This window comes from Coloeus monedula, assembly GCF_965178545.1.
Source record: "Coloeus monedula genome assembly, chromosome: 4".
NCBI classification, from domain to species: domain Eukaryota; kingdom Metazoa; phylum Chordata; class Aves; order Passeriformes; family Corvidae; genus Coloeus; species Coloeus monedula.
This window is the reverse complement of record NC_138784.1, coordinates 25177794-25198946: the sequence shown is the minus strand read 5'-3', so window position 1 is coordinate 25198946 and position 21153 is coordinate 25177794. Positions and strand designations below refer to the sequence as shown.

Here is a 21153-nt window from a genome sequence, read left to right as displayed (position 1 = left end):
GACGTAGGGTGGGGAGGGGCGGGGAGGAAAGGTGCGAGGCAGGCCGTGGGGCTGGTCCCGCCTGCCCTATCGTCGCTCCCACGGGTTTTGTGCTGCTTCTCGTTGCTAACGGAGACTTCCCTTTGTCGGAGCGCAGGGTGACCTGTGAGGAATCGACTTCCCTGCAGCCTGGACTTGGGTTTCTCGTGGCCTAGCAAGAGGCGGTTTCCTTTCCCGAGCTGTTGGCATCTTCCTGTCAGGATTCAGTAGTTCCCAAAGGAATGGAAGAATGCAGCTGATAAGTGCTTGACCACCCTGTGCTCCCATAGGCAGCACCAGGTGCTGGCTTCATCTTCTCCCCTTTGGCACTTTGCGGGTGGGCCTCTCCTTCTGACGTGGTCTGGGTACCTTTTTTAGTGGCACTATAGACCAAAGGAGATGGAAGAAAAGGAGCGATGTGATAAATTCCAGCTGGTACCTTTACACTAAGGAGAACTGTATATTTTGACATTTTAATTTTTTTTTCTGTGGAGGGGAGGGAAATACTACATTTTATGGGGTATGGGAGGAGGGAGGAAAAATACGTTGCAGATCTTCATGTGGTTTTTAAAACCAGCCATCAGAGGCAATTACTGAATAAACTGAAGCACAAGAGGAGGGTTTGTAAGCTGGAAGCAGCGCTTGCCCACAAAAGAAAGGGGCAGTGGGCTGCTGTTGTGACTGTGGAGGCAGAAACTTCAGCCTCCTTCATTTTTCACCACCTACTCCCCATCCACCCATCGAGAAAATGAGTTGTGTGCCATGGAAAGGTGACAAGACCAAATCGGAATCGCCAGAGCCATCCCAGCTACCGCCACAGCATATTTACCATGAGAAGCAGCGCAGGGAGCTGTGCGCCCTCCATGCCCTCAACAATGTCTTCCAGGACAGCAATGCCTTCACTAGGGAAACCCTGCAGGAGATTTTCCAGAGGTACGATGCTCTCTGTACTGACATTAGCTTTCCCTTGTCCTCTGCTGATTGGAGGAATTATCAGGTGTTATTTGGGGGGAAATAGAAAAGAAGGGATTAAGGCTGTGCCACTGCTTTGAACTGAATGCATCTTGGTTTTTTTTAACTCCAGCCTTTTTTTTTTTCCTCTCCATGCAGAAGTTCTTTCTCATTTTACTTGTTTCTTAACCTTTTCTGGCTGCCAGTTTTGGGTCCAAGGGCTTTATTGCAGATGCTGTCACGTGGTTGGAGTCCTGTCTTCCTCCCTACTTATCTTAATGCATCTTCTACCCGTCTTCCATATTTTTGCCTCTGCCTTGTGTAGATAAATTATGTTGATGTTAATAATGGATTTGGGGATTACCTTGGGAGAATGAAGGCAGCAGGTCATCGTAAAAACTTACTGGCTTAGTACTGCAACACTTGTCAGTTTTTTGAAAATTAGGAGTTTTGCCAAATGAGTGACTCCTTATTCAAGAGGTTCAGTGAAGTTCTTCAAGTATTATGGGCTTTTTTTCCCATGCAGCAAGACCCTATGTACTCTTTCAAACTGGATTTAATTTCAGTAGCTGGATGCCTGTTTCCTGTGGCATTGCTAAATGTTTCCCAGCAGCTTCAGATAATTAATAAAGTGGGTTTGAGTTTTATAGGGATGAATATAAATTATTAATGTGGCCTGTGCAATAGCTCATATTTTGCTCAGTGTTTATCTTGTGGTGTTTTGATGCTTTGTGGAAATTCTCCTGCGTGAGCCCAAGTTCTGGTAACCCACCACTGATGAAGCTAAGTGATGATGTAGGAAAAGGGCTCTCCTCTGATACTTAACCTGCAGGTGTTGTCAACGTGGTGTAAATTATGGCTGAATACCTGTTACCAGCTGTTGCCAGCATCTTATGTTGGTGACAGGTGGGAGATCACACGTCATGGCAGCAGGTGCTGTGGGACAAAGCAATTGCGGTACCCTGTGCTGATGAGCAGGAAGCTGTGTGCGTGTTGCTGCTCTCATGCCAACTGGCAAATTTATGAAACTCGTGCTTGATTCATCAAGCTCATGCCTGTCTTTGGCAAAAGAAATGTGGTGAAGGACAATAGCAAATATCAGATCAAGATGCTATTCATTATAGCATTGTAGATAAAACTCCTGCTGGTGGAGTGGAGCTGGTCCATGGCAGGCTCAAGGCACTCCTTGTCCAGCGTAAACACACTGTGGTTTTGTTCCAGAGCGGCAATTGTCAGAATCTTAATCACAGCTGGATTGCTCTTGGCCTGAAGCAAACAAAGGCAGTTCATGTGGTAGAAGGAGTGTGATGATCTAATTAGTTGGCTTTCATTGTGTTTGGTGAGACAGAATTAGTGTGCAGCACGAAACCTCTCAGAAAAAGACTGGATATTAATCTTGTTGGACCTCTTTCCCTAGAAGGGAGAGTTTATCTTTCATTCCAATGTGGAGTTGTTCCATCCTAATACACACATCAAGATACACAGATTGATTCAGGCCCATGGTAGTATGGAATTATACATGGATATTCCTCTTGGAAATGGATGAACTATAAGATATGCACAGGAATTGCCACTGCCTTTCTATTTCTGTTGGGTGACTACTGGTGTGTAGCTCTTTGACTTCGCTTTAAGAAGCGTGGATTTAGTTGCCCTTTGTATGTCACTTGTCTTTCCTGTGTCCACTCATATTCTATGTATTGATAAAGGACTGATGAATATTTTTAATAACCTACAAAAATGTTGAGGTCTGATTTTTGAACCCAGTGTTGACAAGGTAACAAAATCACAAATAAGCTCTCTAGCTTTTACCACATTCCTTGGAGAATGATTGAACCACATTGCTTAATCATTAGCTTCCTTTTTGCTGCATCCTATTATGTAAGGCCAGGGTAGTCTGATGATTATCATCTCAAGCGTATGCCAAAACTTGGTCCTGGCACCCCTCTGATTTTGTAGTCTTTCTCTCCTCTTTCCTCTAAAACAAGAAATACCTTTTTGATGTTCGTCTGGTTTTTGTTGCAGGAAGTGTGATTGAATGTTCTAAGTGTTGCATGGAGATACAAACAAAATCTCTTTGCTTCACTGGAGTCTGCGTATTGAGACCTGATTAGGAAAGACAGCTGCACGCAGGAATCTTGGAGCCCCTTGTGTTAAGACAACATGTTAGTGGAAGTTTCTGATGGAGAAAGATCAGGAGGATTATTACCTGGATTTCTGTCCAACTTTGTCAGTCTTCCTCAGCTTAGTGGCTAGATAAAAAAAAACCAAACCAACAATTTAATTCCTTGCCTAGTCAGAATATTTTAGCTCATGATTGTGGACCTTACTTAGGTATGTGTGAGTCAAGAAGTTGAGGTGGTTCTTGGTGCAAGTTTGCTCACAGGTGCCACTTTTTTGTTGCCCATGCTGGTCACTTCATCGCATTTCTGGGGCTCTGGAAGTTATGTGGAGGAACAAAGATGCATGTGTTCTTTCAGCTCTTGAATAAACTTGTCTCTGTCAAGTGGTGCCATGAGAGGGTGCTTCTGCAGCCCAAAGGGCTCTCTGAATTGTAATGCTTTCCTTGCTCACTGGCGCTCAGTAGGGTTAGTAGGTTGAAACAATGATCTTGAGGAATTAGTTGCAGCAAACTTTATGGAGGTTCTGGAAGAGCTGTGACAAGCTGCAGGTTCCATCTCTGTGATTAGTAAAATACAGCCCCACGGTGGATATTAGCAGCTTTTCCTCTTACCATAGTACTATGGGCTCCTCTCCCTTCTGTGGTGAACTCACTTCCCAGACTGTTCTGCTGCAGACTGCTCCACTGCAGAAAAACTCAGGCTGAAGCCAAAAGCTACCTGTCAGTAGCCTCTCCAGCCGTAGTTGCTCTGAAACTCCCTATTAAATCCACTGCTTTCTTCTTGTCAAATGCCTTTTGCTGTCAGGGTGTCACTGAAAACAGAAATAAACTCTCCAACCAGTTGGTTAGGTAAGAAAGCTGACATTACTTTATTCAGTGTGCTGGGTGCACGGGGATTGCTCCACCTAACGTGCACCCAGCAGCCTAACAGACCAGGTTATATGCATGAAACCAGTGTATATTCACTGCATTTCTATTACATATGCATTACATTTCCTGAATACATGCATATATGTTAATTATTTCCATGGATTTATTTGGATATCCGTAGGGGTCTTTTGAGGGTCTTTGATGGTTGTTCGGGAACATCCCATTCCCCAAATTTTCCATTTATGGTTCTGGACCCTCTAATGAATCTTTTCTCCTTGAGAATATCTCAAGAATGTCGTCAGGTCACAATGCACTTCTCTTACCATTCTTTGCCCTGGCACTCTTATCTTTGTTCCCAAAACTAAGACATCTGCTAGTACATCTTAATCCCTGATATAGGTAAATAAGGAAGTGCTAGCTGGTACAAGACTATTAGTCACAGATGTAGGGAGTTAACAGAAACCACATTAATCTCTGGCATTTGTACAGAGTACTATATGGTACAAAATGAAGCATTAGTCACAGATATGGGGATCAAACACTACTGTGCTAAAGTTAAAAAGAATTTTCCAACATCTTCCCCCACTGCTGCATGGATGCCTTTTTAAAGAAATATAATTTGTTCAGTAACAAGGGCAGGAATGCAGAAGGGCTGAGGGATTTTCAGTGGATGAAATACACCTGCAGAATATGTAGTGTGCTAAATAAAGGCCGAGCGAAAAACGTGCAGGAACATTAGGAGTTTTGGGGATGGAGTTCACAGGAGGGGGAGACAGGTAAAATGTGGATGTTTGGATGATATGAAATCTGAACTTTGCATTAGCAGAATTAATAGAGTCCTTATCAATGGAAAGAGCAACTTATCACAACAGAACTCATCTGAGGCTTGACTTTCTTTGGATTGGCATTAAGTGACTTTGCTACTCTCTGTTCCCAGTTTCCCCCGTGCTTGCTTTTCCAGCTGTCATCTTCATAATAATACATCCTGTTTTCCCTCCTTAGAAAATTTCTTAGGCAGAGGGGGGAAACATAAAACCATAAAAATGGCTAACAGGCTTTTTTGCCACGCATCTCCATGTTATGTCTCACATCCGTTATCTGAACATGTGCAAAGGCTGTTGTATATTTTGGCATGTAACCTCATAGCAGCCCACAGCTTCCTCACAAAGGGGAGGTGGGGGGGCAGGCATTGATCTCTCCTCTCTGGTGACCTGAAGGAATGGCATGAAGCAATGTCAGAGGAGGTTTAGATTGGATATTAGGAAAAGGTTCTTCACCCAGAGGATGGTTGGGCACTGGAACAGGCTCCCCAGGGAAGTGGTCACAGCACCAAGCCTGACAGAGTTCAAGAGGTGTTTGGACAATGCTGTCAAACACATGGTATGATCCTTGGGGCTGTCCTGTCTGGGACCAGGAGTTGGACTCCATGTGGATCCCTTCTAACTCAGGATATTCTGTGGTTATATGAACATGATGGATTGTGGTTCAGCATTTTTAGATGCTGTGATGCAATTGATGTCTAAGCAAACTTAGAGGTCAAAGCTGAAGAGATTTGTTCGCATCAGGATTATTTGTTTAGCTACCTGCAGCAACAGATATTTTTTTATCATCTAGAAACAGCAACACTTTAGAAAGCTCCCAATGCCAAGTGTCTTCACAGCTTTGTGTCTGAATACTTCTTTCATTTACCAGTGGAGGAGAAAGAAGAACAACCTTTCCTGCAGCCAACTTCCCCTGCCTTTTTTTCTCATCCAGTCTTCAAGACTGGTGTTGACTGTTGAACTCTTGAAATTGTAATAGCCATTGTCCTAAATAGCAAACTGGCATTTACTCCAGCTGTAAATTGAGGAAAAACCATAATTGAAGCATCCTTCAGAAGTACCAGTCCAAGGGCCAGGGGGGAAGAGATTTGTGATATCTTTTACATCAAAGGCAGGATTTTTGGAGGCATCGAAGTTATTCTTAATGTATTACTTAGTTCCCTCAGCCCGTTTGATGAGGGATAAGGAGGGATGGAATAGTTTTCATTTAAACACAAAACCCCTGAAAAAGGGCTTCAAGTTATACAGCAAGTAGTCCCTTTCCAGCTGTGGAATACAGGTTCAGCAGACACCTGCTAGAGCAGTGTCCTCTTCTGTTTGCAGGCTGTCTCCCAACACTATGGTGACCCCCCACAAGAAGAGCATGCTGGGGAATGGGAACTATGATGTGAACGTGATTATGGCAGCACTTCAGACCAAAGGCTACGAGGCGGTTTGGTGGGATAAGCGCAGGTACTGACAAGTTGTGTAATTCTGGAGGCGGCTACTGTTTGTAAAAATGAGAAAGAGATTGAAGTCAGAGCACCAGAACATAATCTTGTTGATGTCTTGTTTTCTGCACTCTTACAGGGATGTTAACGCCATTGCCCTGTCTAACGTGATGGGCTTCATCATGAATCTGCCCTCCAGCCTTTGCTGGGGCCCCTTGAAGCTCCCCCTCAAGCGACAGCACTGGATCTGTGTCCGGGAGGTGGGAGGCACCTACTACAACCTCGACTCCAAGCTCAAGGTGCCCGAGTGGATTGGAGGTGAAAGTGAGCTCAGGTAGGATTTCCTCAAATCCTTCCCTGTTGGAGGTAAGAAATCTGTCCTTAAACAGCTGGCGATTGAAACATGTATGGCTGACCTTCAATTGTAAAAATTTGAGAGTAATAAGGTTCTTGTGCCTCCACTTGGATTTATGCCCCGTTTGTGCAAAGCTAGGGAAATGTTTTGGCAGTGGTGTCCCTATGAGCTCAGGAGAGCTCGACTTGGCCTTTTACGTGTCTGGCTCTGTCAGTGGTGAAGGTAGAGGCCACCTCTGGTATTAGTGGGTGACACCTGCAACAAGATGTGCTATGCCCTGCTCCCTCCTCGAACATGAGAGTCTCAGCATTCTTTGCCTCTGTAGTACCAATCTGTATGTTTCCAACAAAAGGCTTTCCAGACTAAAAGTGCAATCTTATCCCTGACAGCAGTGAGAGCTGTTTGTTAGGAATAACTTTTCCTATGTAAGCATATGCTGCCCTTTCGGCTTGGCTCCCCTTCCCTTTTCAATCTTAACACAAGATAGTCGTTGTAAATACTTTGTAAATTTTCACCTGCTCTTGATTGCTGTTTGGCTTCCATTCCATCATGCTGTAAATCCTACTAGCAGCTTTGGTGCCTTGACTAGACTTGTTTTGAGATAGGGATTGCACTTGTGTAGTACTTGCAGAGCCAGCCATGCCACTGAAGTTTTGGTAAATTTCTGGAGTAAAGTAACTCTCTTATGAAACTACTGTGCAGAGGTTCTGGTGGATTTTATCCTAGGTCTGTTGTTCTTCAGCAATAAATAAGGGCTTTCTCTACTGGGAGTTTTGGACATCTGGATCAAAGGATATTGGAGAAAACATTGATTTGACTTTTGTATTTATTGGAAGTGTAATCCAAGTTTGGTATTAGAAAAAGCTTAGGTGCAGAAAGGGGTTTAAAAAAACATGTCAAATGACCAGGTGGTACACTGCTACTAAGGACATCTAAATGATGGGGTGTTCTTTTTTCACAAGGAAAAGATTTTTCCCAGATTTGTTGGAATTATTTTAAGTTACGGTGCGATTCTTGATCTTGGAAATATGAAGAAACTAAACTTGGTTTTAATTCTGTTTTTCCTACCTTGGCAAGTAAGAAAGTAGCATCTATATAGACTCATCTCTGCTGAGGTTAAGATAATGTCTGTCTGATTCTGAGAATTTTCTGGGTAGAGATGGCTGAATCTATTGGGGCAAGTTTGTTTGTGGGTTTTTTCTGTCATAAAATAACTAAAGACTGGAGGTTTCCCCCCATTTCTTGTCACATCTGAATAGTTAGTTGCATTTAGTTGTTGTTGCAGATGACAAATTTCTAAATTCAGTAGCATTTGTTGATATTTCTCTTTATGATAGGAAATTTTTGAAACACCAGCTGAGAGGAAAGAACTGTGAACTCCTATTGGTGGTGCCAGAGGAGGTGGAAGCACATCAGACCTGGAGAGCTGACGTGTGACCTGGGCTGTCTCTGTCCTCCCACTACAGTTCTTCCCCTTTACCAAACTCCTGATGTCCTAAAACCTGGATAATGGGTGCCCCGACTCTTCTCGTCTGGAATTTCCTTTGTTAGGCTCTTCTCTTCCTTCCTTGGTGCAATAGGGCAGTGGAGCAGGACATTGGAGGTGGTGGGTGGGGAAGAACTGAGGGCAGAGTGGAGGAAACTGGAAGGCAATCACTTTAATTACAAGGTTGATGAGCTGCAGTGCCCTTTGGCCAGCTGGAAGGCATCGTGCTTTTGAAGAACTGGGCTGGGGGAAAGAGTGCCTGAAAACCCTTGGCTTCCCCTTCCCCATGTGGTTCAAGGCAGCGTGTGGTGGGACGCTGCTCCCTCCAGCGCTTGTCAGGAAGGAGCAGGGGCTGAGCACGCTGCCATCTCTTTACAGTTCTCTCCCTCCAAAACAAGTTGTCGTGAAGACATTTGCAATTCTTAAGGGTCTCTCAGGACACTCAAAACACTAGGAATGGTACGGTGCTCAGCACGACCTTCTGCTTCTTAGGGCTGGTTTGTGCCAGGAATTAGGAAACAATAATAAAACCAGTGTCATCTTCCAAGAAATTCTTCAGGTAGCTAGAGGATTCTTCCCCAGGGTCTCCAAGGATTTATGTATGTGGTGAGCGGTTGTTTGGCAGTGTGTGTCTGGCTAAGGTCACGTGGAAACAGCAAGCACAGGCTGACTGAGGAGTATCAAGTTTCTGGACTGAAGAGAGGCCACAGTCTGCTTAGGTTTCTTCATGCTACGGTAGGGTTTTGCTTAGTATTTTTTAACAGTTATTTTGGTTTTCTGCATGGTCACCCAGTAGTTTAGGGGCTCCTTGGAGAGAGGAATAAAGCTGAAGAGGTTTTCAAAGAAATTAATTCCCTTTATTTTCCTCTCTCCAAAAGTCTAGCCTACAGTCACGGATATCATGTGAAATGAAAGAGGTCAAGTTATAAAATAAAAATGGGCTGAGGTGGGAAGCCTTTATAGCAGTCAGTTTTGCCCTCTTGTTGCTACCAGCCGCTGGTGTGGGAGCTACAGAGGGTCCACCAGAACTTTCAGGCATTGGAAACACCCTGGCTTGGTAGTTGAACCAACCTCTCCTTTAGTGTTGGCCAACAAACATTCCATTAATGGGTGAATTGCGTTTTCCTGCCTTCCATGGGGAAGAGAGACTAGACATGGAGACACCAAGAGGAATCTCCACCAGCTGTTTCCCAGTCACCCAGGCGAGCTGTAGCTCAGCCATGCCTTCCATGGCAGGAGGAAGAAATGGTGAATTTGGAACCGACTCATTGTGTTTAGCGCTTCCTGGCTGAGCTGCTGTTTGCTTCCATCTTTACATGTCTTGGTTGAACAGCAACCTCTGGGACCTGATGGAGCTCGAAGAATCCTGTTCCATCATGCAGGAAACTCATCACTGATGTTTGAGCTGGTGAAAGGAGGGCTTGTAACGACCTTTTCTCAGTTACTTTTCTCTTCAGAGCTCTGCAAACGCATGAGCAGGTGCTCGAACCTGAGAGACCACCTAAATGGCACCATCCCAGCAGAGAAGAGAGGCCACATGAGGACAGGACGATGGTGTTTGCTGACCCCTGGACACCTGGCAAGCACTCTTTTGCAGTCCATTGAGCACAGCCTCCCATAGTCAAGGGCAAATGGCTCTTAACGTTTTAAAAAGTCCTATTTCGTAACACATTCCAATGACCAATACCAGCTGGCAGAGTTTTTAAACACTTTCCAGGCAGGATGTTCAGCCTGCAGGCATTCTGCTCCTGACTTGAAGCCATTTCTTCAAGAGGGGAAAATACTAATCTCAACAGCAACATTTTCTATGCTGATTGAAGTTGCACTTTGGAGAAAAACCCTGTTTGCATGGAAACTGCAAGCCAATGGATCAGTGCACAATATGCAAAGATGTTTTAAAATACTTTGGGGCTGCTTTCCTCTCCGTGTATGTCAGCTGCTTTCCCGGGGGAGAAACAGTGTGATCCAGCTGCTCAGGTAAAGGGAAAGTGTATGATCACATCCCCGTGGAAGGTGAGGCTGCTGTGCCCGAGGGTGGGTGAGCTGGTCCAGTCCCACTGCTCGGGAGTGGGGAAGCCCCTCTTTGTTTTCTTGCTTGTTTGGTTTTGTTAGAGCCTTGTCTTGGGTTTGTTTACAGAGATGTATTTTGTTTAACCAAATATTAAAAATGGAAAAAAAAAAGTTTCCATATAAATGTCCTATCACTTCTGTATGTTCAATTGAATTGTTCTGTAACAAAATATGTAAAGGATAAATAAATTTTTTTTCTTTGGTTATAAAACCACCTTTTTGTGAGTTAAGAACGGCGGGCACTGGTGCTGAGGTAAGATCACCTCCCTGAGAATTCCCTTAAGCCACGCAAGGCTTCCCCACCCCTCTGAAGGTGACAAAGCCACGTTGGTGCCTTCTGCACTGCCAGGCTGTGCATGAAATGGAGAGATCCCTACCCAGAAATCCCCCGACAGCTCTGAAAGAACTGAGCCTCCCTCAAGGACATCTATTAAAACCACACTGCTCAGGTTGGATTTATTTAATATTCCATACAAAAAAATACGCAGCTGATGTCTGTTCTACTTCATGAGGCAGAGAATCTGCATGGATGTGATCGTCTCAAACCTGGCCTGCTGCTCCCTCGGTTCTCACACACACACACAGCTGCAGTGAAAGTGTTTCTGCAGATGCATCTTCCCAAAGAGTGTTTTCCATGGGGTATTGATTGCCACCGGCACCCCTCCTTCCTCTGCTGGGAGTCACACTTCCTGCCACCACTGTCCTTCAGCTCCAAATCAGGCAGGAAAGCATTTGTGCTGTCTGACTGCTGCTTTTCAAAGCCTGACCTGTGCCCTGGGGTGTTTTGTGGGGGCAAGAAACTGGCAGAGGAGCTCCCCCGGTCCAAGTCTGTAACTGGTTATGGCATACTGATTGAATAAAAGGAAATACTCATGATTTCTAAAGGAGAGGGGGATGCAGACAGGAGCCATCATCAGGTCCAGAGGGGGGCTTCCCTCCCTTGTTATGAACAGGTCAATGTCCCAAAGGAGAAGCAAAAATAAAAAGAAAAAAATGCCCTGGCCCAACAAATCAACAGTTCAATATATCATAATCGCAAGGTCTTCCCACTTGATACGAATCCAACACAGCTCCCGCAAATTAGATTTTTCCAGACAGTGGAGGCAGGGCCCCTGGCATTCCCCCTGAGAGCCCTGTGTTGGGTCCAAGGAGGATCTGGAAAGAAAACAATCAATTCAGGGGTTTCAAGGACACAAGATCCCTTCCCATGGTGTCCCCCCCCCCGCCAGGTATTGGTAGCACTTTGCCGCACCAGTCCCACGCCTGCTGCAGCAGCCATGGCCAGTGCCCGACAACAGCCCCTGTTTCAGCCCCTCACAGCAGATTTTGGCTGGTGAAAGCCAGGTTGGGATTGCCGCCAGCCTGGCACTGGAACTGGGCACGATTGTCCTGTTAGAACATCCAGACAGAGCAGCTGGTGGGATGAGTGAAGCCACAGCACAGAACAGACTGCACCCTTCTTCCCAAGCTCCCTCAGCAGCTGCTCACAGCGGCATATGCAGGCACTCCTGGCCAACTCTGCAGGGCCGGCAGAGAGGGCTGGGCCTTCCTGCCTCACCTGTCGCTGCTGCAGCTGCTGCTGTTGCTCCATCTGCAGTTTTTCGGTTTCAAAGACGACAGGAAGAACCAGAATCATGAAGGAGGTGGTCCCAATCCACAGAGCTGCCCTAGAGAATCTACCAAGGAGAAAGAACATTAAGAATCAGTTCTTTAGCCACTTATTGCCACAATCCTGCGCTTCCCTTCCGTGCCTCAACCATCAGCCTTCCCCCAAATCCAACCCCGAGCTCCGGGGTATCCCCTTATCCCCGCCCTTCCCACGCCGCCCATAAACAAAAAACGTGGCTCGCCGCTCCCCGCAGGCCCCGCACTGCGCTACCAGCGGCAAAGCCACCGCGAAAGCCGGCGGAGCCGCCCCGCGCCCCCGCTCTGCCCGCCGGGCCCGCTCCGAGGGGCTCTCGCCAGGCCCGCCGCCCCCTCACCTGTACATCTTCTGCGCTACCGTCAGTGACAGGTCGAACGTAGCCCCGGCCGCCGATCGGACGCTCTCGGGGAACATCTCCGTGAGTCCCCACAGCCGCTCCGCCAGCGTCTCGTCCAGCTGCGGGCGGCACCACCATGTCAGGCCCCGCCGCACGGCCCTGCGCGCCCCGCGGGGTCACCGCGCCCGCCCGGCCTTCCCCGCCGCCCGCCCCGATACCTCCTCGTCGTCCTCCTCCTCCTCCTCGAGCTCGTCCTCCAGTTCCTCGGCCTTGCCCGCGCCGCCCTTGGGCAGCAGCTCCTCCGGGGACACGGACGCCGCGGCCGCCATCGCCACCAGACAGGACGGAGGGAGCGGCGGCTAGAGCGCCGCCGGAAGCGCGGCGGCCCTCCCGCCACCCAGCCCGGGCGAGGCAGCGGCCCCTGGCGGCGCGGAGGAGCAGAGGCCGCCCCCCGCCCCGGCCCCCGCAGCGCAGCGCGACGCGTTACAAACACCCTCAGAACCCGGTTTTAATTGCAAGGTTTTATGTGAAATACGCAAAACTCTCGAGAACGAGAAACTCGAGCATCCTGCTCGCCCAAGGCAGACGGTGAGGCTTGTACAAGCACCCCCAGGCTCCCCAGGGGGAGCGGGCAGAGGTCCCCCCGCTTTTGTAAGCGGAGAAGGCAGGAGGAGCCCTCATGGAGACAGATCTTCTCCACCGCCCGTTGTCCAGCTGCTTTAAAGAATAGGGTACCTATGCTGGGCTGCAGTGAGGAAACATATTAAGGTAAAGTGCTCTGAGGAAAATCGTGTTAATTAACAGTGCTGTGGTGCCAAACCAGCCATTAGCAGTACCCGTGGCACCACACGACGCTGGAGGCATCTTGGCACTCGTGGTCCCGTGAAACAAAGTACCTCCACACAGTACCAACATGGCTGGGAGGCCCAAGCCAGCCCCAGCATCCCGTGGGCCAAGACCCAGAACCAGCCTGGCCACCTCTTGTTCACTTCTTTTTCCGGCTGTGCTGCTTCAGCTCCTCCAGCTCCTTCTCCATCAGGTGGGACTCGGCAGTGGTTTCAGAGAGCTGGAACACACAGCAAACAACAACAGGAGTGAGTTAAAAGCTTGTGAGGCTTTTCCAACCTCACAGCACAACCGAGATTTACAGCCACAAGCCAGGACCTGCAGGAGGGAATTTGTTCCTGTTGAGCAAGGGGGAAGCTACCATTTCACACTTCACTGAGCTCGCCTGGAAAACCTGGAGAGCAGCTAGGGCTTCTGCTAAGTGTTCCAGCCACAAAAGCCACCTTCCAGTTTTAAAACACGTGAAGAGTAAGGAAAGAAAATATTTGTTCAGACTGACATAAAGGCTAAATCACTTATGACCTGAGAAGAGATGTGTGTTCTATTTCACTGAATGTCTCTCCATTTTAAGCACGAAAGCTGTGACCTCTGGGTAAGGTTGAAATTCATTCATCCACAGGTTTACACACAGAATAGATGTCACACCCCTCATGACATCAGATGGAAGCTTTAATCTTCTGTGACCAGAGAGGATGGCTGTAACTCAGTTTCAAAATTAGGGTAGAGGACAGAGTGGCAAGAAAAATGCCATATTCTGTGCAGAAAGGGAAAGAAGAGGCACGGCACTTGCAGGGGCCTGTTAGAACTCCTCAGTCACAGTGTTCTCAACAAGCTCTGATGTGGGGGAAAACTGTTCCCTCTTCTCACAGAAGGGATCAGGCTTTACTCCCACAGCACTTTGCCATTATACCTGTGTTGCATGGCAGGGTAAAGCAGGAAGTGGGGTGCAGTGAGAGCAGCCTTTTTCAGGGGACCCAGCACCCCTTGCTTGGGCATCCCCACTGCTATGGGCATGCAGGAGTTGGGCAAAGGCTCACCATGTCCAGCAGAATATCCACTTTCAGCCGAAGTAGGTTGTTTTCTTCCTCTAGCTGCTGGTTTCGTTTGCGCAAGCGCTGCAATTCCCTGCGATCCCCCAGGAAGCTTCCTGATTCTTGGAGGAAAGAAGGAGGTCAAAATACAGATTGTCAGCCAACTGTGGCTACTTCAAACCAGAGCAAGCTGAGCTGCACTCTACCTGACACCCACTGGCCATTTTCAAACTTCAGGCTCTGGCCAGCAAGGTTCATTGTGGGGGTGCCGTATTCCAGGCCCAGCTCAATTTCACGAGTGGATCTATCCTGCAGGGAGAAGATCACACTCAGCATTTCACAGAATTTCAGAGCCACCCCCTGCTCTCCCACTTCTTAGTGACTGGCAGTCCAGTGGAAGATGATGGTCCAAATGGCCTTGGAGCCTGATATCCTACTTTGGTCATGTACTGCTGCAGTAGATAGAGGACTGGCTCCTCTCACTACCATCCCTGCACTATCTCCCATCCACACACTCATCTCCCTGCACTTGGAGACCACTGGTGAGAAGTTTTCGGTGGCACAGTTCTGGATTGCACGTGGGGTGATGATGATTCTTCCCTGAGCTATTCCATTTCTAGCTTTATGTACAGTCAGCAGTGATCAGGAATGGTGCTGCACCGGAGGAAGAAAGCAGCACAGTTGGAATAATAGAACATACTGAGTTGGAAAGAACCCACAAGGGTCATTGAGTCCAACTCCTGGCCCTGCACAGGACCATCCCCAAGAGCTACACCATGTACCTGAGAGTGTTGTCCAAACACTTCCTGAACTCTGTCAGGCTTGGTGCTGTGACCACTGCCCTGGGAAGTCTGTTCCAGAGCCCGACCACCCTCTGGGTGGAGAACCTTTTCCTGCCCCAGAAGGAGCTGGGAGCTCTTGTAAGGATTATGGAACACACAGCAGGAGCCACCCACCCGTGCCACCAAGGAAGCACTCCCGCAGCAAGCCGCAGGTGCTGGGACTCACCAGGTGCAGGTTGGACAGCGAGGCCCATTTCCTGGGGGGGGTCTTCTTCGGGCTGAAGGAGTTCCCAAAGAGAGGCATCGCACGCTGCTGGCCAGGCTTACACGGGGCTCCTGAAGGAGCAAGAGAGACACAAGCGGTCTGAGGCTGTGGGCCAAGAGCAGTGATGTGGCAAGGCGGCTGCTCTCCCCAGGCGGAGCCCCCCGGCTCTCAGGCCAAGATGGCGATCTGAGGGGGGGGTCCTGGCCGCCTCCCCGCCACTGCCACCAGGCAGCACCGGCCCTCCACGGGCACGGCCCTCGCACTTCCACCGCCACGTGACCGAGCCGGGCAGCGGACAGAGGACGGACGGTGCGAGGTGTGACCCCCCTCCCCCCGGCCCCCCTTCCCCGCGCTCCCCGCCCTCGGCCGGTACCCCCAGCGCCACGCGGCCCGGCACCTCGGGGGGCACGGGCCGTACCACCCTACGGGCACGCCGAGGAGCTGGAAGAGGAGCACCGCGGGGCGCTATTCCCCGCACGGGCCACTACTGGAATGCTCCTTTTTTTCTTTTTTCCCTCCCGGCATCTCACTGGCGAAAGCAGCGGGCTCGGCAAGAGCAGAGCCGATGAAGAATACCCCCCCATCCCCCCTCCGCCGCAGTGGTAGGGTCAGCCCCACAGTGCGGGGGCGGTTGGGCCGGGCTGTTCCATCGAGCTTCGCCTTAATTCCTGGGGGGGCCGCACCTCTCCGTCGGGCCGCGCCTGCTCCCGGCGCTCCCCGCCCGCCGCCGGTGGGATCCGCCGCGTGTCCCGGGAGCGGTTTGCGGCCGCCGCGTTGCCGTGGCGACGGGATCTCCGCTCCGCCTCCTGTGGTGGAGGGAGACGGGGGCGGGGGGCCGGGCCGCGGGCTTGGCGGTCGGGCTGTGCTCACGGGTGGGCTGCGTCCGGGTAGCGCCGTGCTGGCCGCCTTTTCCTTAACACCTTCCCTAAAACGCTCGACTCTCTTGGAAGTTTTTCGAATTGTTTTTGGTGGGGATTTTTTGTTTGTTTTTGCAGATAAATAACTAAACGCCATTAGGCAGAGAACCCTTCCTCGCTTGGGAACGTGGGAGAAGAAGTGGAGGAGGTCTGGAGTCCTGGCCTGCACGGGTTCAGGGGGTGATGGGTGAGGAGTTGGAGAGAGAAGAATCATACAGAACACAGAATCAGTTAGGTTGGAAAAGGTCTCTGAGACCATCAGGTCCTGTCTTTGACCGAACACCACCGTGTGAACACGACCGTGACACTAGGTGCCATGTACAGTCTTTTCTCAAACACCTCCAGGGACAGTGACTCCACAGTAGCAGCTCCTCACACACCTTCCTTTGAAGCAGTCCCAGCACCCTGATTTCTTGTGCACATTGCAAAGTCCTCCCTTTCCGCACATGACGGAATAAATTTATATTCATTGTGTTACTTGCTGCCTTGTATTCCATGGGAGGTGGCAGTGGCAGTTGGTTTGGATAGTATTTTGAATGAATGGCACGGGTGTGTAACACGTATCACCAGCACTCTTTATGTTACAGAGGCAAACTGCCACTCCTAAACTATAAAATAATTCTCCAGTATGTTAGAATAGTGATCTGAAGTTATTTGCTTCATTGTTAAAAAAGCTGATGTTGAGGACTTCCTGGGGCTTTCTTTAGAAAATTTTGGATTAATGAGATACTAAGATGCTGACTTCAGTTAAAAGGGTACAATAAAGACAAGGAAACAAAGAAGGGGGCAGGCAGATAAAAGGAGGAGAAAAGAATCACCAACATCTGAATTTGGTTTGTACATGTATTAATACTCCAGGAAAAAAAAATTATCTAACAGTCTTTCATTCCCAGAGTGCTTAATTGGCACCCTGCCTTAAGTGAACCAGAAAATTGCTCGCTTGGAATGAGAATTGGAAAAATAGCACAGTTAAACCTGGTGACTTGAGACAAGAAAAATCTGGTGCTGCAGTATCTTTTGGTAGTCCAGTTAACCAGTATCTGGTTCTTGCACGACACATGCTATAAAACCAGTTGCCTTCTGACCCAGTGTACCAGAGTCTGTGTGCTGGAATGCAGTGATTTTTGCAATAAGAAAAGTCAGTATAATGGAGTGGGGGGGGAGGAAGTCAACACCCTTAAAAGTAGAATAAAAACTCACTGTTCACAGCAAGGTATTTGTGAAGCAGTTGTGGCTTCTATCACCATTTACTATCCATATGTGTGTGCATATATTGGAAAAGAAAGATGAAAGGAAGGTCCAGATAAATGAGGGCGAGAACTTTGGAAGAAAACCTGAGAGAACGTAGAATTACAATTTTGAAATGAAAAAATGAAGGCAGCTCACCTGGGTGCTTGTCAGAGCCAAAGACCATACAGGATAGTGAGGGACTGAGCTCTTAACACTCACATTGGTTGGGGTTTTTTTCCAGTAATGTTCACCTTCCTAGAAGAAACCTGTATGTTTCAGCACAGTTGTTGCTTGAGTTCTCCTTGCATTGAGCAGGATGACTTGTAGTAACACATTGTAATTATTGTAAAACTAAAACTGTCTCATGCATCTAGGGTCTCAGAGTGATTCTCTGACTGCCTCTATCTGTGGAGCAGAGACCTGGAAAAAGCCAGGCAGCCCATCCCCACTGCTTTGGCATGTGAAGTGAATGCTTCCTGCTGTGCCTGGTTGCTGTGCCCATGGTGGGTAATACCTGTGTGAATGGTCTCGTGGTTGGTAGGACTTGTCAACAAGAGTTCAGAAAACTTCCCCTGGAGACTAAGAGAAGGAGGTTCAGTGTCTGATTTCCACTGTGATTTGCTACAGGAATCTTTCTTCTTCTGCATGGTTTGACTAAATTTCATTTCTTGCCATACTCCATTTCCTTGAAAAATGCCGTGGAATTTCCTCACTGCACCAACCTCCCAGGGTATTTTGGCAGCAGCTTTTCCTCATTGTTTCTCCACCTACACCAGGTAGATACCGAGACAAGAACTGACTCTTGCTGTTTCTAGCATTGTCTCTCAGTGTATTGCAAATACATACATATATAGATATATATATAGTTTGACATATGATTTTCAGCTATGTTAAAAGCATTATGGTGTAGTACTGTGCAACCTTCTGTGTCTGTCACTCTGTGGGAAAAAGAACACCTAGCACACACTCTTTCTCCCAGCATAATAACTACAGAGATCCCTTAGGAACTGCAAAAGCCCATTAAATGGTGAAGAGCCCGTATGGTACAGTCACTGTATAAGGAGGCTGCCTATGTTCCCAGGAAGACATGTTTGGGAACACTGGTGGAAGGCTGAGAGATTGACAGGATGAAGATAGGGCTGTAGCACATGGCAGTGTGGAAATTTTGGAATAGACCCAAGCTGTTCTTGGTAGCCTAATTTGGAGCACCTTCTTCAGTGTTTTTGGTTCACAAGTGATAGAGAATCTACAGCTTAGATGTTCTCAGAGCTGCTTTTAACTCCATAGTGTTCCTCTTGGCTTTTTTCATGTAAACTGCAGGATTATTATTGTTCTCTGTTATATCAATAATTACAGGGAAACCCCATTGACTGGTGAATTCAGTAGACTTACTCTAGACTAACTCTGACATCAAAGAGAATATTTATTTTAGTTATTGTATAGAAAATTGCTACATTGCCTGGTGGGATAAATGAGACTGAGTTTAAAACCTATAAAATAAAACTTTTTTGGCATATTGAAATTAATTCCCTGCCCAATTAAATTTTTCAGCAGTGAGGCAATTCCTGTTGCCCCAGTGCTGGCAGCTAATGATGTCCCTTCTTTTAGAATCCTAGATGTTAAATACCTCACCTATATTTTACTGACAAAGCCAACACTTCCTTTTCTCTCTCTGTTTTTTTTATTTCATTATAGCTAACTCAAGAGATAAAAGATCAGCTGTTTCACTGCTTTCTAGAGAAATGTGCCTTTCCTCCCGCTTGACTGTTACAGATTCCACCACCAGGAGGCCCCCATTCCAGTGCTTATGGCTAGGCAAAGAAAACACCAGGAGAGTGAAGAGAAGTGGAAAAACATATCCGCACAAGAGTAATCTGAAATTAATACTTATCCTATAAATGGAGGTTTTCAGAGTACTGTGCAGGCATCTATTAATTAATTATTGCAAGTATCCTAATATCTAGCTATTTTGGATGCCATGACTTTTGGAGATAATGAAGTGTCTGTCCCAGAGTGGTACCCTTCATTGAACAGCCGAGTGATAGCCAGGAAAATTCATGCCTCTGTCTTCTGGATGGGTCTTAGTAACCTAAATAAAATAATAAAATGCAGTCAAGCACAGGTTATATTTCTCATCCCTCATGTGTGCCCTCTATCACCCAACAAATATGCCTTCACCTACTTTGCCTCTGCCTTCTCCCTTTTAGTTACTTACTTATTCACAGGTTCTTAATTTCCTTTCACTTTTCAAAGCTGGCTTTTATCATCTCCTAAAGTTCTAAATATCTGCACTAACACTCTTTCTGATTGTTCTGTTTTGCTAACCAGACCTTAAAGAAAGGAGGAAGGAGAAATGTTTTCATCCTTATTTTTTTACCAAATCACGTACTTCTTCCCTACTGGCTTTTCAAAGCTGCAGTCGTTACTTTGGCTGAAATGCAGACTTTGCTATTCAAAAGAACACTGTGTACATGATCTCTTAACTAAAAAGTATATAGAGTTGTCATTCTTTTTTCCTTAAGCCCTATTTTTTTTCTCTTCACTGCTGAGTCAAGCCTTGTGTATCTGCTTCTGTGCTTCTTTCCCATGGTCACATTTCAGTACTGGTAAGTCCAAGACTCAGCTTTGCAATGCAGTTTCAGAACGAATGATAGGTGAGAACAGTTTTGCTCCTGTCAGGAAATGCAGCTCCTGCAAGCTGTAAGGTTGCAAACTGAGTTACCCCTTGTCTTTCAAACTCAGTTCCTGCCCTCCTTCCCTCAATTCACACATACATACTACATGTTTACATTTGTTTACTTGGGCCTCTCTAATATGTGTTAACGTGGCAAACATCTCCTCTGCTCTAAGAAGCAGAAAAAGTGTAAATGCAGGCAGTTGAGCCACACACATGCTCTGGAGAGGATCCACTGCTTCCCTGACAAGAGTTTGCCACAAGGCTGTCCTTGGTGTCTGGGAGACCAAAGGTTCAGAGATCATGTGCAGCCCACAGCAGTGAAAGCTTTATTTCACTCTGTTCTTATTACCTGGCTACTCTTTGCTTGCTTCCACATCTGTATTTCATTAATTTCCTTGTCTCTTACTTTCAGAGTCATCTGTTTCCATGGCTCACTTAAGATGTCCTTTCCAGGAAATGATGAAATATTAAACCTCCAGTCTGTAGGTTCCTGATGGGCAGATGCAGGGAAAGGGAATACCAGGGAAAGGGTCTCAAGCATCTCTCTGTATGGGTTGGTGTTTCGGTGCTGTTGTAACCCTTCACCACTGGCAGCTGCTGCAGACAAGATGTTGGGCCTTTGGACTGTTCTGCTGTGTTGTTTATAAGGGAGAGCAAACAGGGTCTGCATTCTAAGTTCCCTTCCAAGCTGATTTCATCTCAGGCCTCAGATGAACATAAACTGTGCTTTGCTCGTACAAACAAGTGCACTCGTGTACTCATGAACTGCATTGTGAGATACTGTGAAGCTCAGTGTGTATAGCATGCTATGAAGATAGGAGAGAAGGGCTAAGTGTTCTTTCCTCTTCCATGTTCTCTCAGCATTCCTTCTATATCTTCACTTAGGCACACTAACAGCTCCAAGAAGCTACACTAACTGGGACTATTCCCAGTTGGAACCAGAAAAATTCAAGATGAACAAACTGCTGTCACCAAAGGGAGAGTCACACGAACATTGAGGTAAGCATTCTCCCTAGACCCTGCCCATCAAAATAAGAATTTTGTATCCAACCCAGGTGGTCATTTTTCCCCCCAGGGTGCCTTGATCTACAGGTCTTACTCTACACCAATTCTTTGTGTTAGAAAGGTATGCCTGTGGATGGCCTGTTACCAAATGCAAAAATTGGAAGTAACGTGGTCTTTAGATGATGTGGTGTCTGCAACAACATGACAATGGACTGTGTGGCCCAGAAAGTCCTTTTTGGTATCTGCTGCCAGCTCATATGCAGATGAGGTTGCTTCTCAGGCTTTTGAGGAATGCAGA

The 21153-nt window shown here is 47.4% G+C and overlaps 3 protein-coding genes across 4 annotated transcripts; 1 reads left to right on the top strand and 2 right to left on the bottom strand.

The window, feature by feature from the left end:
* Positions 1 to 541: 541 nt before the first annotated feature.
* On the top strand, positions 542 to 10324 carry JOSD1 (Josephin domain containing 1). 2 transcript variants are annotated; one of them, XM_082280277.1, is made up of 4 exons: positions 542 to 951; positions 6103 to 6231; positions 6349 to 6543; positions 7902 to 10324. In XM_082280277.1, the coding sequence occupies exons 1-4, from the start codon at positions 767 to 769 to the stop codon at positions 7999 to 8001; spliced, it is 609 nt and encodes a 202-aa protein (XP_082136403.1). In that variant the 5' UTR covers positions 542 to 766; the 3' UTR covers positions 8002 to 10324. The 2 variants fall into 2 exon arrangements, with proteins under 2 accessions (XP_082136403.1, XP_082136404.1); XM_082280278.1 differs by having other exon boundaries at positions 7874 to 10324.
* Positions 10325 to 10550: 226 nt separating this feature from the next.
* On the bottom strand, positions 10551 to 12456 carry TOMM22 (translocase of outer mitochondrial membrane 22). Its single transcript, XM_082280975.1, has 4 exons — positions 12321 to 12456; positions 12103 to 12221; positions 11679 to 11796; positions 10551 to 11275 (listed from the first exon to the last, which is right to left on the bottom strand). Exons 1-4 carry the CDS (start codon positions 12429 to 12431, stop codon positions 11201 to 11203), a joined length of 423 nt encoding a protein of 140 aa, XP_082137101.1. The 5' UTR covers positions 12432 to 12456; the 3' UTR covers positions 10551 to 11200.
* Positions 12457 to 13087: 631 nt separating this feature from the next.
* Positions 13088 to 15065, bottom strand: CBY1 (chibby 1, beta catenin antagonist; the record flags this gene model as incomplete). The annotated part of the gene is made up of 4 exons (XM_082279905.1): positions 13088 to 13168; positions 13986 to 14101; positions 14186 to 14288; positions 14988 to 15065. 4 exons carry the CDS (start codon positions 15063 to 15065, stop codon positions 13088 to 13090), a joined length of 378 nt encoding a protein of 125 aa, XP_082136031.1.
* Between the last annotated feature and the right edge of the window lie 6088 nt (positions 15066 to 21153).